Source organism: Diospyros lotus, chromosome 12 (genome assembly GCF_014633365.1).
Source record: "Diospyros lotus cultivar Yz01 chromosome 12, ASM1463336v1, whole genome shotgun sequence".
NCBI classification, from domain to species: Eukaryota; Viridiplantae; Streptophyta; class Magnoliopsida; order Ericales; family Ebenaceae; genus Diospyros; species Diospyros lotus.
In genome coordinates, this window is record NC_068349.1 from 8,091,892 (window position 1) to 8,107,941 (window position 16,050).

A 16,050-nucleotide genomic window follows, 5' to 3' on the forward strand; every position below is an offset into this window, starting at 1 on the left:
ACGCTGCTTTATATTTTTAATTTTTATTTTATAAAATATTTGTAAGATTTTAATAATTGTTAAAATATTAAGAAATTCATTTAACTAGTGTCATTTTATTTGTTTCATTTTCATTAATAAAAAGAATTTACAAAGTTCAAATACATTTCTTTATAAAATATTTTAATTCTTTTTTCCTTTCTTTTCACTCGAACTAATCTGTCTACTCAATTTTATAATTAAATAAATTTAATAAAACTTATAAAAAAATATTAATCTAAATATATTTGAGTGTCTTTCCATTTCTTATTTTTTCTATTGAAAGAAACTTGTAAAGTTCAAATAAGTTGTATAGAATTTGTAAGATTTATTAATATAATAAATTTATTTAATGAGTATTATTTCATTTCTTTTTATTTTTGTTATTTGAAGGAATATGTAAAATATAACTAAACCGAATACAATTTTTAAAATTTATTATTATTATTATGACCATCTTTCTCTTAAAAAAATGTGAAAAACATTAATAGAAAATGAAAAGGAAAAAATTAATATTAATATAAATTAATATTTTATCATACCTTAATTAATTACTCGTATAAATAATATTACATAAAATGAGTTTCAAACCCAGGCTTTTGTGGAGAGTTCTACATTGCCAGCTTTTAGAATAACTGCGAAAAAACACAAGTCATATTTGATGAGTACTTATTGTGGGAAATTTGGTCCCGGGTGTGTACCGTGCGGTTTATTTTTAGCATATCAAATTGTTAGTGTGATTTTTTAATTAAATCAGACCGCAGTTTAGTTTGGGTACAATCAAACTGCACTGTATTTGCGATCTGATTTGGTGTGATTTACTGTGATTTGAAAATAATTTGACAACATATAATATATTATTATAACTTATTATAATTTATGACCTATTATAAAAATATTGGATATAATAGTTATATATTATTATAAATCTGTTATATATTATTATAAAAATATAGAGTGATTTTTATAATAATAAGAATTGTTGTTGGGGTGATTTTTATAATAATATTTTTTTTCTATTTAAAAAAAATCTTCATAGTGAAAAGAGATAATATATAATAAGGTTTGCTGTTGGGTTGTTGGCTTTTTTCTATTTTTATAATTTGTTGAGCTATTGGACTCCTATATAATATATATATTTTTTTGGGCGTTCGATTTAAAATCGAACCGTCAATTGTATAAATCGCAAATCGTACGGTTTGTATAATCTCCAAATCGTTTTGGACCGCAAAAAAATAATAATAATAATAATTGATTCGATCTGATTTGGTTTAGTTTGACCGATTTTCGTGGTGTTCTAATTTTTTTGAACACCCCTAATTTGGTCACACTAAGTAGGCGAAAAATGGAGCCCAACTCACTGTTGAATATATTCATGTGAGCTGTCTATTTTGATAGTTATGAATGGTGAACTCTAAATTGAACTGAGATTGAGAAGGGATAATTTTAAGTATATTTAAAGGTAAAAAATAAATAAAGTAATAAATAAAAACTATAATATCCTGCTGCTACTTATTTGGTATGTTATATCATGTAGGCCCTAATGGGCTCCTTCCATTTAAAAGCCTAGTCCTTTTTTCCAACTGTGACAAAAGAGCAAGACACAGAAAGGTACCCATCTACATCTTTTTGGTTATATTTTATTTTTGTGGTTTTATTTTATTTTTGTTATTTTTGGAAACACTTATGTTTTATGTCAAATTTTGTATGCACCATAATGATTTCTCATACTAGAGAAATTATTTTTTGTTATTTCTTAAAATTGGAGTGCAATGAAAATAAAATTTAATTTTAAAAAATTAAAATATTATCTGAGATAATAGTTTTAATTTCTTGAGATGCACAGGAGTTCTCGTCGCTTGATTTCACGATTAATGGATTTAATTTCTAACTTTATTAATGATTGAGGGTGGTATATGATATGTATGTAATTCTATAAGTTCAAGTAACAAGTTTAACAATTTTGCCAAAATATGTGGTCTCATGTTAAATAGTTTAACAATTTTGCCAAAATAGTTTTTAAGTGAGGGGAGTAACAATTTTGTTAACTTATTCTTAACATTAACATGCATGTGCTAGATTAAAATATAATGTTTTTTTAGTCTTTCAGGTAGGTGGACGTCACCTTTTTATAAAATAAAATAAAAAGTTAAAAATTTTTTACATGTGTATTTTTAATAGTTTTTATTATTTTTTATAAAATTATTAAAATAATTATTGTCTAGGCCCTAGGGCCCACAAACTCTTAAATCGGCCCGACACAACGGATAAGTGCTATCAATTGATAGGCTTTTTACTAGCTAGGTTGCAAGTTCACCAAGTCCAAGCAGAATTCTTCATGTCATGTTGTTGTTGCAAACAGTGTTACTACTGATCATTATTGGAATCTGATTCAAGCACTACTTAGCCTCATGATGCTATCAATTCCTAACCACAATCATCTCTCACTCAGTCACAAATTCAACAATTATTGTCTCTTCTCAATGAATCAGAAACCTTATCTTCACCGTCGACAAATCCATCACCAGCCACCAAAAATCCAACATATTCTAATGCTACACATAATTTCATAATTTCACCCTTCATATCTAGTTCTATGCCTATTCACCTGTAAATTCTAGTACTCACACACACGTGTTTCATAAATGGATTGTTGATGCTGGGGCTTCAAATCACATAGGTAGCTCTCCTAGTCTTTTTACTAAGTGTCATCTTACTCACAATCTATCTATGCAAATGCCTAATGGATTTAGAGCTTAAGTCATGTAGGAACAATTGTTCTTTCCGCTTTCTTCACTCTTCATAATGTTCTTCTTGTGCATACCTTTTTTTCAATCTAATTTCCGTTAGCAAGCTTACTGAATGTCAAAAATACTTTCATCTTTTCTGATAAGTACTGTTTCATTTAGGAACAATCTACATGGACAACGATTGAGCTTGCTAAGGAAAATTTTGGTATTTTCACCTTACAACAATCTACTTCTCATACTTCTAGGTCGCATGTTAATTCCCATGTTGTATTTCATACTCATAGTACTTCTAGTTTGTTTGATTTGTGATATTTTCGTTTATGTCATATCTCATCTGAGAGAATAAAGTTGATTCAACAAACATGTCCTGATATTTATTGTATTTCTGTTTTATCTTGTGATATCTATCCCCTATCAAAGCAGAAATGATTACCTTTCCCTATACATGATCAGAATTCTAGTACACCATTTGATTTGATTCATGTGGATATTTGGGGTCGTATTCTGTGTGTGCCACATGTGGATATCACTACTTCTTAACCGTGGTTGATGATTTCACAAGAGTCCCTTACGTAATCCTAATGAGACATAAGTCTGATGTTCCATCCATTGTCATTTCTTTTTATAATCTTGTCTTAAGTCAGTTTGGCTATTCCATTAAACAATTACAGAGAATGGGTTAGAGTTTAATCTTTTAGATTTTTATTCTTTCAAAGGGATTGTTTATCAACATAGTTGTGTTGAAACTCCACAACAGAATAGGGTTGTGAAGAGAAAACATCAACACTTACTGATTATAACTCGATCTTTACCTTTCCAAGTCTTTTTACCTTTGATTGGGGTGATGCAATCCTCATAGTTGATCACATAATTAATAGGGTGCCTTATCTTATTCTCAACAAATTGTCTCCGTGTGAGTTGTTGTATCAAAAGTCACCTTCTTATTCTCATTTTAGAGTTTTTGGGGTCCTTCTGTTTTCATCCACTCTTAGTCAACATAGAAAGAAATTTGAACCACAAGGACATAAATGTATTTTCATTGGTTATCCTGTTGAGGTTAAGGGCTACAAGTTGTATGATCTTAGTGATCATTTTGTCTTTGTTTCTCGAGATTTTGTGTTTCATGAACATCTTTTTCCTTATCAGTCTTCTGTTTTGTCTAGTCCATCATATCCTTCTTTATAATTCTCTACACCTGTGTCAAATACTCCCATTCTTACTGTACTTCCTCAAGTTTCTACTAATCCTATTCCTTTTTCTATACTTGAAACTATTTCCTCAGCTAGTTCTAATAAATTCCAGCCTTTATTAACAATTTCATTTTACCATCTTGCAAAAGTACTAGAGAACACAAAATACCTAAATACGGAAGTTTACCATCATTCTTTGAGACCATCTACCTCAACCCATTTTTACGCTACATATCCCATACAAAATGATCTTTCTGTCAACAATCTCTCACCATCCTATAAGTCTTTCACCACTTCCTTATCTCACCTCACTAAACCCATAACTCATCACCAAGCTATAAAAATTCCTCATTGGAAGTAGGCAATTAATGGATGCTAAACTTAGGGCTTTAGAAGATAATTGTACATGGACAGTTGTTCCTTTGCCTCCTAGTTAACATACAACTAGTTGTAAGTGGGTGTATAAACTGAAACTTAAAGGTGGATGGTTCTATTGAGTAATATAAAGCTTGGTTGGTAGTTAGGGGTTATAGTCGAGTTACTGTAGACGTTTAGTCCAGTTGCCAAGCAATCCATTGTGAGAATGTCTCTTAGCTGTGGTACCTATCCCAATTGGATATAAATAATGCATTTTTAAATGATAACTTGGAAGAAACAAATTACATAGATCTTTTCAGTTGCATAGGGAGTATCCACCTAGTTCAAAGTTGGCATGTAAGTTAAGAAAATCTATATATAGCTTGAAGCAGGCTTCTCGTCAGTGGAAATGCAAATTCACTAATTCTTTGCTACAATATGGTTTTCACAGTTTAAAGTTGATTATTCACTATTCATTTAAGTAACTTCTACGGGTCATTTTGTTGATTTGCTAGTATATGTGGACTATATTGTTACTGACATCACTTCCCAACAATAAATTGATGATTTGAATAGTTACCTTAGTTTTATAGTTCAAGTTGAACGATTTGGGAACACTTAGATACTTTTTGAAAATAGAAGTGACACGATCATCTTAATGAATTTATATTTATTAATGTAAATATGTGATTGATTTACTTAAAGAGATAGGTTATCTAGGTGCCGAATTTATTTCTAACCCAATGGATACAAACCATAAATTGTCTTATAAAGAAAATTTACTATCAGATCCTACAATGTATAGACAGCTTATTTGGAAATTATTATATCTAACTTTTATAGGACTAGATATAATGTATGCTGTGCAGGTTTTATCCCAATTTATGGATAAACTTGCAGCCATACATCTACAGGCTGCTCATAAAATATTGAGATATCTCAAAGGGAATTTGGGCTAAGGGATTTTACTTCTAGTAACCTCCTTAAGAGTGCATTTGATAAAGGTAAAAAATAGAGGTGTAATTCATTTTTTATTCAAATTTTAAGAAATTTCGTTAAATAGTTTTTTTTTTTTTTCTTTATGAAATTCAAATTCCATCTTAGTTTAAAAAATAAATATTTTTCTTAAAATTAAGGAATTGAAATTCCTAAGGGGTGGGGTAAGAATTGAAATTTCATAAAATTAGAATTTCATCTCATTTTTCACCCCCAATCAAACACACCCTAAATATTATAGGTTACACAGACATTGATTGAGGTTGTCAAGAATCCAAATAATTTGTTACAGATTATTGTGTTATGTTAGGTGTGCTTTCATTAGTTAAAAGTCAAAGAAACGATCAATGATAGCTACAAGTTCTACCAAATCTGAATATAGGGTGATGGCCACCACAACATGTGAAATCATGTGACTTTTATCTTTGTTCAAGAATCTTAAAATGCAACATAATGATTCGATAATTTTATATTATAATAATTAGTTTATAATACATTTGACTAAGAACCCTGTTTTTCATAAACACTTTAAATACATGAGCTTGACTACCATTTTTTTCAGGGATAAAGTTGTAAGAATTTGTTACACTTGTTTATATGCCTACACAGTTGTAATTGACTGATTTGTTTACGAAAGCACTATGACCTAGTTCCTTTAGTTCTCTTAAACCCAAGATGAGCATTCATGATATTCATATTTCATGCCCCTCTTGAGGGGAATATCAAGACGCGAAACAAGATTAACCACTAATTATTATAACATTAGCACTGTTAGTTAGAGCTGAGGTATTAACAATCAAGACATAAGTTATTTATAATTTTATTTTATTAAATTAATTTACTTAAAGTTAGTCTAATTATCTTTATATACGTGTATAAATACTTTATTGTTCCCTCTATTTATGATTAATTCATTAATACAGCAGAGTTTTTTTTTTTTCAAAATCACCTTCTGCTTCCCTTAGCAACAAAGATGCAATCAAGCCAAATTGACCTTTAATCAACCTCTTAAGTATGGATAATGCCAAAGGATAACAGTTAATGTTATTCTTTAAGCGTGTAACCCAAAAAGTCATGAAATAAAAATAAGATAGAGCAATATTAACATGTGTACTAAGGGTACTCATTAAAATGCAATAACGAATATTATTTTAAGAAAAAAATATATTTATTGGATATTATTTTTAACTTTTCATTTTGTAAAATATTTCTAAATGCAATATAATTATTATTAATTAATAAAAAATAAAAAATTAAAAATAAAATATAATAAATATAATAATTATCTAAAAGTAGCTGGGATAGGAAGGCATTCAACTTTGCTTATAAGCAAACCCCCCAAAATTGACGATCAATCCATCTTTAGAGAGTTATCGATATTATTAATTAATTAATAGCAAAAGGCATGGCCGCCCAAAGGAAAAGTACAAGTCGAATCATCCCAACCCACGAGAACCGACCGCTGTACACGTGTCGCATCTCTAGCTACTTCGGCGACGTGCAGGCAGGGCGCGTCGGAGCATGGAATTAATTCCCCTCCAAACGAAATAAATGCCCCCCCGATTCCATTCGTCTTCCTTCCTCTTCCTTCCGTTTCCATTTCCCCTTAGCTAACCTAACCCCCGAAATTCCCTATTGTCGCTGGGTTTCCGGATCCAGCTCCAAGGGGTTTCTGAATTCCGCCGAGAGAATCAAACGTCGGAAGTTGGCAGAGATGAGTTTCCAGGATATTGAATCAGGCCGTCAGTTGAATACACGGCGAGACCTCGTCAACAGCAAGCAAGACCCCACGCAGGCCGTCGCGTCGGGGATATTCCAGATCAACACCGCCGTCTCTACTTTCCAGAGGCTTGTTAATACCCTCGGGACCCCCAAGGACACCCCCGAGCTCCGCGAAAAGTTGTGAGTTGTCGCCTCGTTGTTTTTTTCGATTTCGGATTTGTTCGAAATAGTCGAATTATGGCCAAGGGATGGCTGTTCAAGCTGGAGTTGTATTTACTTCTTCAAAAGTCCATTCTAGTTTGTAAATGAGAAATTTTACTATGGTTTGAATCTTGTTTGTTTAATTGAACTTGGCTGGATCACCACCCAATAACCGGAGTTATCATATAAAATTATTAGCAATTGGCTCGACTAGAGTTCTCGGCGTGAACTTGTTTAGGATCGATTTGAATTATAAACAAAATAGAAAAATTCGTTATGTTATTTCTTCAACACAACCAAATAAACGAAATCTCGTTAAGTTGTCAAGCTAAGCTCGGAACCGAGTAGTCTGGTTCAACTCAGCTTGCCTACAACCCTAGTACTGAAGGCGTGATTCTCTTTTTGCTTTCCAGTTGGGCGATTGGGTCTGTGTGTGCTGGTATGCAATTCTTCCTTGTTGGATTTTAGGTGACTGTAGTTATAAAAGAGCCTCATCTTGATTCTTTTGTGCATGAATTAGCATATCAGAAACAAGCAACCATAGTTAGGAATCTTGTTACATTGTGTTGATTCCAGAATTTGCATTTTCCTTTTCGTTTGTGATCATATTAATCTTGTATTGAATTACAATCATATATTAAGTTGAGTGAAGGTCTGTCATACTGATCAATTTTATGTTCCTCTTCAGTTTGTGAAATGGAACACTAAATTGATCCCTAAAATTTTCTATTCCCGTGTATTGCCCAATGAGGGATCTATTGGTATATTTGCATAATTGGGAAAAAAAAATTGCAAGGTTTGTTTCTATTCCTGATAGTCGGAATAGTTAGAAACAATTATGCCTAGATGCTTCATGTTTCTGTTCTTTTGTGTGGGTGCCACTTCTTGTTTTCTTCCCATTGTCACATCCTATCTGTCCTTTTAGTGAAGCTTCTCACTTTTGGACTTTATCATTTGAGGGGTCCTCATAGCTTGCTTCTGAACTTGCAGGCACAAGACAAGGTTACATATCGGGCAATTGGTGAAAGATACTTCTGTTAAACTTAAGCAAGCTAGTGAAAGCGACCATCGTATTGAAGTTAGCGTATGTTTGCTTAACTGGCCTGCACCTCCTCTGCTTGTCTCCTCTCTTGTCAAACTTTGGTTTTTTTAATTCTCTTATCTTGTGCATGAATGTTTCTTTACTTTTCATTTGTTTTTTTTTAGTACCTTTAAATATAATGTTATTGGGTTGAGAAAGCAATTTTTATTGTTATTTAAACAAGTCCCAGACACCCAATTCTTATGATTGCTTGGTATGTTTGAATTAAGTGTTGTGACCGAACACTGATAACCTAAGTGTAAATTAAATCATTCCAAGCAACAATATGTATAAACTCTAACCAAATCAGTCAATCCAACCAAGCCAAGCACGACAGAGAAAATTTATGTGGAAAAACCTTCCAGTATAGAGGGAAAAAAGCCACGGGACAATCTTGAAATGATTCCACTATGAATGAGAAGCGAACACAATATCCTTTTGGGTTTTTCCCCAAACCCAAAATTACAAACAGTTGAAGGAAACCAGAAAAATACCTCTCCAACCAGTCTAAAAATGTTCACAACAAAAACCCAATAGCTATCTCAAGCAGGTGTGTGTGGGAGCAAATTGCAGTAACAGCAACAGAGCAGAAACAGCAGCAAGAAGGCAGCTGCACCAGCAGCAGCGCTGGCTGGAGATGAAGCAGACGATGGTGGCACAGGCAGCAGCAGCAAATGGGCAGTGCCGGCAGCACTGGACGAAACCAGCGCTGGCAGCTGCTACTCTCTCTCTCTCTCTGCTTCTTCAAAACCCACCTTCTGCAAATCCTCTTAAATTTTCTTCTGCTGTCTCTCTTTTTATATTTTCCTTCTTCCAATTTTACCCTGAAGAAAAAGGAAGGAAAAATATCTTTGTAACCCAGATTAACAAACTCTTGTCAACAATCAAACCATGGTTGACTAACTTTAACTGGAAAATGGGCTGGACCCCAACATTAAGAGTGTATGGCCATGGATAAGGATAGTGGAGAGCTGGCATTCATGTTGCCAACCCCATCTAGTGGTGTAAAGGCTTGTGATTGTAATTGATGTATGTTTGATTAAGAACACTAAGGTTGTATTTTCTTTACTGTTTTCAGTCCGTTTTGAGTTTTCAGTTTTTCAAAACACTGAAAATGCGTTTACTTTGTTATTTTCGAAAACAAGGAAAATTTTTGTAAAGGAAACCCAATTTCAGCCAAAACACGGTGAAAACACCAAAACGCGAAAAACAACCCCCTCCCCCCCCCCCTCAATCTCAACAGATCTCTCATCTCTCTCTCTCTCTCCTCTCTTCTCTTCTTTCTCCTCTCTCCCCTTCCTTCTCAAGCTGTCGTTGACTGCGCCCGCCACTGCCGACAACGACTCCCCTTTCTCTTTCATCCTCCATCGTTGGCGGCTGAAGTCAACGACGATGGCTTGATGGTGCCGATGGCCAAGCAACATCCACTGCCATGGAAAGGGTAAGAAACGATGGCCATGGTAGAGCAATAAAGACCAACAGCCATGGCAATGTATAAGGTCATGGTTGATCAAACATGGCGGAGGTGCTTGAGAGGTCGCGGTCAGAGATGACGCGTCAGAGGAGAAAACCGATGACCGGTAACGGCGGAAGGCAACATTCACAGCCATGGAGCCTTCAGTTGTCGACGGCACGTCATCGGCCATGGCAATGACCCTAATCCCCTTACTGGCGACGTGAAAAAGGCCTTTGGTCACCGGAAACCATCGGTGGCGACTGACAGTGGGTTTTTTAGTTTTGGCCGAAAATTAAAAATTAGATCTATGAAAATTCAGCTGTTAAATATGACCAATTTTTGTGCATGTTAACTCCCTTGACTTGGTGTTTCTAATGGTAGGCTCTGATCGTGTGAATCTCCGACTGGTGGTGGTCGCTGGCGACAGAGAAGATGTAGGCGCCATAGAGATTAGAAGAAGAAAAAGAAAGGAAAAAAAAGAAAAATTTATTCTTACATTTTGAAAATAAAATTATATATTTATTTAAAATTTTAAAAATATAGTATATCTATATTATAATTAAAAATATAGGATAACATATAGTATATTATTAAATGTATTACATATATTATGTATAATAATATTTAATATAAAATGTCATATTAAAAAGAGTTAATTTTATTATTTAATAATCAAATTCATTGAATAAAATATCGTAAAATATTTTTTTTCAAAATTCAAAAGTAAACGCGTTTTCTAGTTTTCTGTTTTAAGAAACAGTTTTTCAGAATGACAAAAAGAACGCCTTTTCAAAAATCTGAAAATAGACACTCAGAACACAAAATTGAAAATGAATTCAAAATTTAAAATTGAAAACTGAAATACTAAGAAAACACAACCTAAGTAGTTGAACAAAGGTCCCTAATTTAACTCTCTCTCTCTCTCTCTCTCTCTCTCTCTCTGAATATATTTAACTGCAGGCTAGCAAGAAGATTACAGATGCTAAACTTGCAAAAGATTTCCAAGCTGTTTTAAAAGAGTTTCAGAAGGCTCAGCGGCTTGCAGCAGAAAGAGAGACAGCATATACTCCTTTTGTTCCCCAAGCAGTTCTTCCTTCAAGGTAGTTGTTGTAGCAGGATTGTATTCCATGGTTAGGTTTGAAACATCCTTTGTGGCGTCCATCCACAAAATTGTTCTTGTTGTTGATTTACATGGCCATTAAGACATGATTGCTTGATCTTTCATATTGATAGACAGCTATATTACCTGTGGTCCAAAAATGAAAGTTTCAACTTGTTCATGTTGCCTAAATTTTGGGTTTGATTATGTTCTACAACAGCTATACTGCAAGTGAGATCAATGTGGGGTCAGATACGAGTTCAGAACAACGTGCACTTCTTGTTGAATCTAGAAGGTGATTCACCTTGCTTTTCTTCTATCTAGTTATAGTTTTGAATTATTTATCTGGTGTTGTGAATATATATTGTGTGCTAATTAAATTATGTACAGATATATATATACATGTTTGCACTTCAATCTGTGAAGTAGCATATTGCTAAATCCTTGTTTGTTTGCCCTTACCCAATTTTTATGTTCTTAATTTGTATTTGTATGTGTCTGACTGGTACCCCCACCACATGGGTGGGGAGAGGGGGTGCATTTTCTCACATGATTTAGTTTCAGTGGTGGGCTGAAGCAATCAAATGCACCTCATTGCCCATTGTGTGCCAAGCACTTGCACATGTTTGAAAAGCCTCAAGTTGAATCAATGTTGAATGTACCTTATTATTTATTTTATTCATTTTGAATTTGCTACAGCCAGTGAAAGTGTTGCATTTCAGGCTCTAGGGAAGCTCAATTGTGTACAACCTTACCCTTACTTAGCAAAGAGGCTGTTTCCTGTTTGATTATGCTTCAGACATAGAAACCAAATCCTATCACTTGGATGTACATAGGATACCTTGGGGTCTTGGCAGTTGCACACATGCGAAAGGAACATGGAGGAGGCTAGAAAGTAATATGAAAACAAGTTTATTTTGATATAATTTTTAAATGTAAGGAAGGAATTACTAGGTGACAGAACAAGTAGAAAATGTAAGGCATTTTTAATAGATTCATGTTGGGAACATAACTGGGTGCTAGTAAATTTGTCCTGTGTCCACAAATTTCCTTTAAACTGATCCTGCACTGGACCTGATTTGTTTCAACCTCTCAAGAAACTAGGTTTGCTGTTATCATGAAATCTAGTCCTGAGTCCCCTTTGCTTCTATATAATTTGTGATACAGGCAAGAGGTTCTGCTGTTGGACAATGAGATCATCTTCAATGAGGCTATTATTGAAGAAAGAGAGCAGGGAATACAAGAAATCCAGCAGCAAATTGGAGAGGTGAATGAGATCTTTAAAGACCTCGCTGTCCTGGTCCATGAACAAGGAGCTATGATTGGTGAGTTGGACAGTTTCACCTATCTATGTTTACACAATAGCACTTCTGGTTCACATTGTTAATGCCATGAAAATTGCCTTCCAGATGATATTGGCTCCAACATTGAGGGTGCCCATGCTGCAACTGCACAGGGAAAATCCCAACTTGTCAAAGCAGCAAAGACTCAAAGATCAAACTCTTCATTGGTAATCAAACTCTTCATTGTAGTCTTTTTGTTGGCTGAAGACCAATTGGCTATGGGACATGTTGTTGCCTGCAGGTTTAGATTTTTACGAGTCCACTTGAATAGTTTTATGACTGAGTTTGAAAATAAATATTTAAAATTTTCAATTTTTGAATACTAAAGGGTATAGTTGGTTCCATCATTATGGAATTAACATGTTGAGTCACTTCTGTTAATGAGAATGACCTTTCACTTCTGTTAATGAGAATGACCTTTAGATCATCATCAGTTTCTGGGTGGACTTAAAATATACCCTGTAAGAGTTCGTTTAGGAGGAACTTTTTAAACTTTTGAACTCACAATGAGTTTGAGACACCATGAATTGTGAGCATTGATCCAAACATATGGCCATAGACCTGTACACTGAAACCATCTCAATCTGTCAAGATTTTGCTTTTGGGCAAACAGGTTATCGTGGTTACATTTTGACTAGTTTTGGGGCACTACAGCCATTAAAACATTTTTCAGTGACTGGCTTTAGGTACGAAGTGTGAAGTGATATGGTCAGCTTTGCTTCTTAGAAGAGTTCCACATATATCCTCTCTCTAGCTGTCTTAAATATTTCTTACTATTGCATTATTTCATTAACCTTTTATGTCTTTTAACACAGACCTGCTTGCTTTTGGTGATATTTGGCATCGTCTTTCTCATTGTGGTCGTAGTACTCGCAGCTTGATCAGACATGTATCTGGATCAGATACCAAAAAATATTCCCAGCGAAAAGATGAGAACTCTTAGCTGGTTTCCGCTTTGGTTCATGTTGCTTTATGAAGGCGTCATGGCCGACTGAAGCATATCTTTCAGTTCCAACTTCATCAGAGTTCAATTAGTTGGTACCCATTTCTGTTCATGTCGTTCTACCAGGGCATTAATGCTGACCGAAGTGTCTATATCTCTTGACTACTTGTTAATCTCTTTTTTTTTTTTTTTTTTTTTTTTTTGGGGGGGGGGGGGGGGGGAGAGATACAATAAGGATGGGGGGGGGGGGGGGGGGGGGGTTTGTGTTTTGTGCTGTAAATTAGTGTCTGGGGTTTGGGCGTGGCAGACTTTTTCTTTGTCAATACAAATTTGTAATTCTTTTGGCCGTGATTTTACATGTATTTGCTTTCCAAAAGAAGTCATTTTAATGATTTGAATCTGGATGGTCTTTCTTTCCAACTCTGATTATCCTGGCCCAAGGGAAACCACTCCTTCGAATGTTACGTTTACCGAAATTATAGAGTTCTGTCGAGCGTTTCATTACATTTGTGGAAAATGGTTACCCTGCATGCATAGATCACAAGTGGTAATCCTACCCTCCATTGCCCTTATTCTGTAGCTTGCCTTATTAGTTAGCCTTTATATTTGGAGCCCGTTTTTGTCCCGTCAGATAAATACTAGTTTCAGGTTATCTTCTTGATAAGCATGGAGATATCAGGAAGCATCATAACTTCGCCCTTTAGAAACGATTCGGGTATATTTTTTACTACATCTCCTGATTCAGTTCCATCCAATTAATGATAGACAGATGGGTAATCAATCTGGGATCCAAAAGAGAGAGTGGCAATAATCGCAGCAGAGTGCGAATCGTTGTCTTTTCCAAGACCTGTGGTGTGCAAGCCAACGATTTTCTCTCTTTAAGTCGCTACCCAGAGAAAAACTCAAATCGTTGCTGTTAGCACAGAATTAAGCTAGCACATTTGTCTCTGTTGGCTTATTTGTTTTATTGATATGGCCAATGCTTGACTCTTGATGAGGCATAAAACCAGACATTTGGAAGATATCTGCCTCGTCCATTGCTTGCTCGCCATTTTTGGGCCATCCCATTCCCAGCCTTCCAAGGAAGGTTTGCTTGTACAACGAAGTCTGAACAAACAATGCCTTGGAACAAACCATCACTTTATTACTTCTATTCATTAATAGATAAAAAAAAATTATCATAATTGTTTGTTTGTGTTTACGAAGTGTAATTATCGCATCTTTCCTCTTTTTAACTAGCGAAATAAACTTGTACGAGAAGTTAATTCAAACTCATTAAAACCTATCAAAAATAGAAGGAAATGACTAAAGCGGGGGGGGGGCGCTTAGTAATCAACCTTCCAACTCTTGCGGAGAATGACATGATGTCACAAACGGGTGGCTGAGAAGCTCCTCCACCGTCCCTCTCCGCCGCCAATCCTTCTCCAAACACCTCCCCACAAAGCTCTGAAACTCCGGTGACATCGTCTCTGGTATCTCCATCCTTTCCCCAAAACAAATTGCACACATTAGCGTTGCCCAGTCCGGTTTCTGCCCCGGCGCTATCAACGGAAAATGGCCCACATGGCATTCCGCCGACACAACTCCGAGCGACCAAACGTCTCCGGCGAAGCCATCGGAGAAGTCTTCATTCCACATCTCTGGGTCAAATCTTTCAGGACTCATATATGCAGATGTACCCATAAAAGATTCACTGGATTCAAATTTCCCTTCCACAAATCTGCTCACCCCAAAATCTGCAATCTTCACCTCTCCTTCGCCGTTTATCAGTAGATTTGAGGGTTTGATATCTCCATGCACTATCTGCATCTCATGCAGATAGTTTAGCCCTTTCAGCACCCGCGTCGCCAAGCCGGAAATCGCCTCCTCCGGCAGCTTCCGCCGCCTACGCAGCAAATCATCGAGCGATCCTCCCTCCATGTACTCTATCACAAAGCAAAGCTCACTCCCGGCGCAATCCGCATCAGCCAACCCATTATCAAAAACCGCATGACACTTCACTATGAACTCGGAATCCACTCGCTTCAAAATCTCCGCTTCCCGGGCCGCCTGCTGCCGGACCGCCACCGCATCCTCGTCCAAGCGGAGGACTTTCAACGCGTAGATCGACGACGTGGACGTGTGCCGAACTTTGTAGACCGTGCCCCCGTTCCCGTGGCCGAGGACCGCCAGTTTCTCGAGCTCAAACAGGTTGGTGATGCCCGGGGAGTTCGAAGACGTCGACGAGAGCGGCGATGGGAGTGGACTCCGGCGACGGAAGTCGGCTGCTGGGACAGGGGGCGGCAGGGATAGCCTTAGAGCTTGCTGGTGCCTCCTCTCTCTTACCAGTGTCATTTACACTCTCCTTTCAACACCCAACTCCAACATTAACCCAACCGAATGGCCTCACCTCTGTATATATACTCGTGAAAATTGATATTCTTATGGATTATTTCCCAGAAAATATAGTTCATACCGTAACAGTTCGATTGATTGTAATTCTAACTCATTTTATGGCGTGTTTTGGTTTCAATGTATGATCGTTAACGCGCCACATCATTTTATATATACAATTTTTTATACAATATATGATCAATTAGTTGCATGGGATGTCCACATGAATGGCTAAGATGGTGATAGAGATGAAGATGCGAAGTGAAGTGACAATCCCAAAATTTAAGGGAAGGTGAGGTTTGATGAGCGGATGTTCCTGGATGGGAGATGAGTTCGGTTTCAGCCCGAATTGGAGAGCAGCCACATGGAATTTCGTTAGGTTTCTATCAGATCTTTCTCGCAACTGCAAAGCCCAAACTTCACGGATATATATCCCCTGATGCGAAACATGTGGGTATTAATTATTTGTCTCAACATCCATCGGAAGTTATCGTCTTCTTCTGTTGATGTGTCACTCACTG

At 35.9% G+C, this 16,050-nt stretch overlaps 2 protein-coding genes across 2 annotated transcripts; one reads left to right on the forward strand and one right to left on the reverse strand.

The window, feature by feature from the left end:
- The first annotated feature begins 6,861 nt into the window (after positions 1-6,861).
- LOC127786983 (syntaxin-22-like) lies at positions 6,862-13,350 on the forward strand. Its single transcript, XM_052314801.1, has 7 exons — positions 6,862-7,213; positions 8,225-8,318; positions 10,732-10,871; positions 11,091-11,165; positions 12,038-12,195; positions 12,280-12,380; positions 13,029-13,350. Exons 1-7 carry the CDS (start codon positions 7,026-7,028, stop codon positions 13,092-13,094), a joined length of 822 nt encoding a protein of 273 aa, XP_052170761.1. The 5' UTR covers positions 6,862-7,025; the 3' UTR covers positions 13,095-13,350.
- A 749-nt stretch (positions 13,351-14,099) lies between these two features.
- On the reverse strand, positions 14,100-15,975 carry LOC127787036 (mitogen-activated protein kinase kinase 10). Its single transcript, XM_052314873.1, has one exon. It carries the CDS (start codon positions 15,488-15,490, stop codon positions 14,489-14,491), a length of 1,002 nt encoding a protein of 333 aa, XP_052170833.1. The 5' UTR covers positions 15,491-15,975; the 3' UTR covers positions 14,100-14,488.
- Between the last annotated feature and the right edge of the window lie 75 nt (positions 15,976-16,050).

What these genes read in the sequence shown, in the direction of transcription:
- LOC127787036 (XM_052314873.1), bottom strand. Translation starts at nt 15,490, where the DNA reads ATGACACTGGTAAGAGAGAGGAGGCACCAGCAAGCTCTAAGGCTATCC.
- LOC127786983 (XM_052314801.1), top strand. Translation starts at nt 7,026, where the DNA reads ATGAGTTTCCAGGATATTGAATCAGGCCGTCAGTTGAATACACGGCGA. An exon ending in ACCATCGTATTGAAGTTAGC is followed by an intron (nt 8,319 to 10,731) that starts GTATGTTTGCTT and finishes ATTTAACTGCAG; the next exon opens with GCTAGCAAGAAGATTACAGA. An exon ending in CAAGCAGTTCTTCCTTCAAG is followed by an intron (nt 10,872 to 11,090) that starts GTAGTTGTTGTA and finishes GTTCTACAACAG; the next exon opens with CTATACTGCAAGTGAGATCA.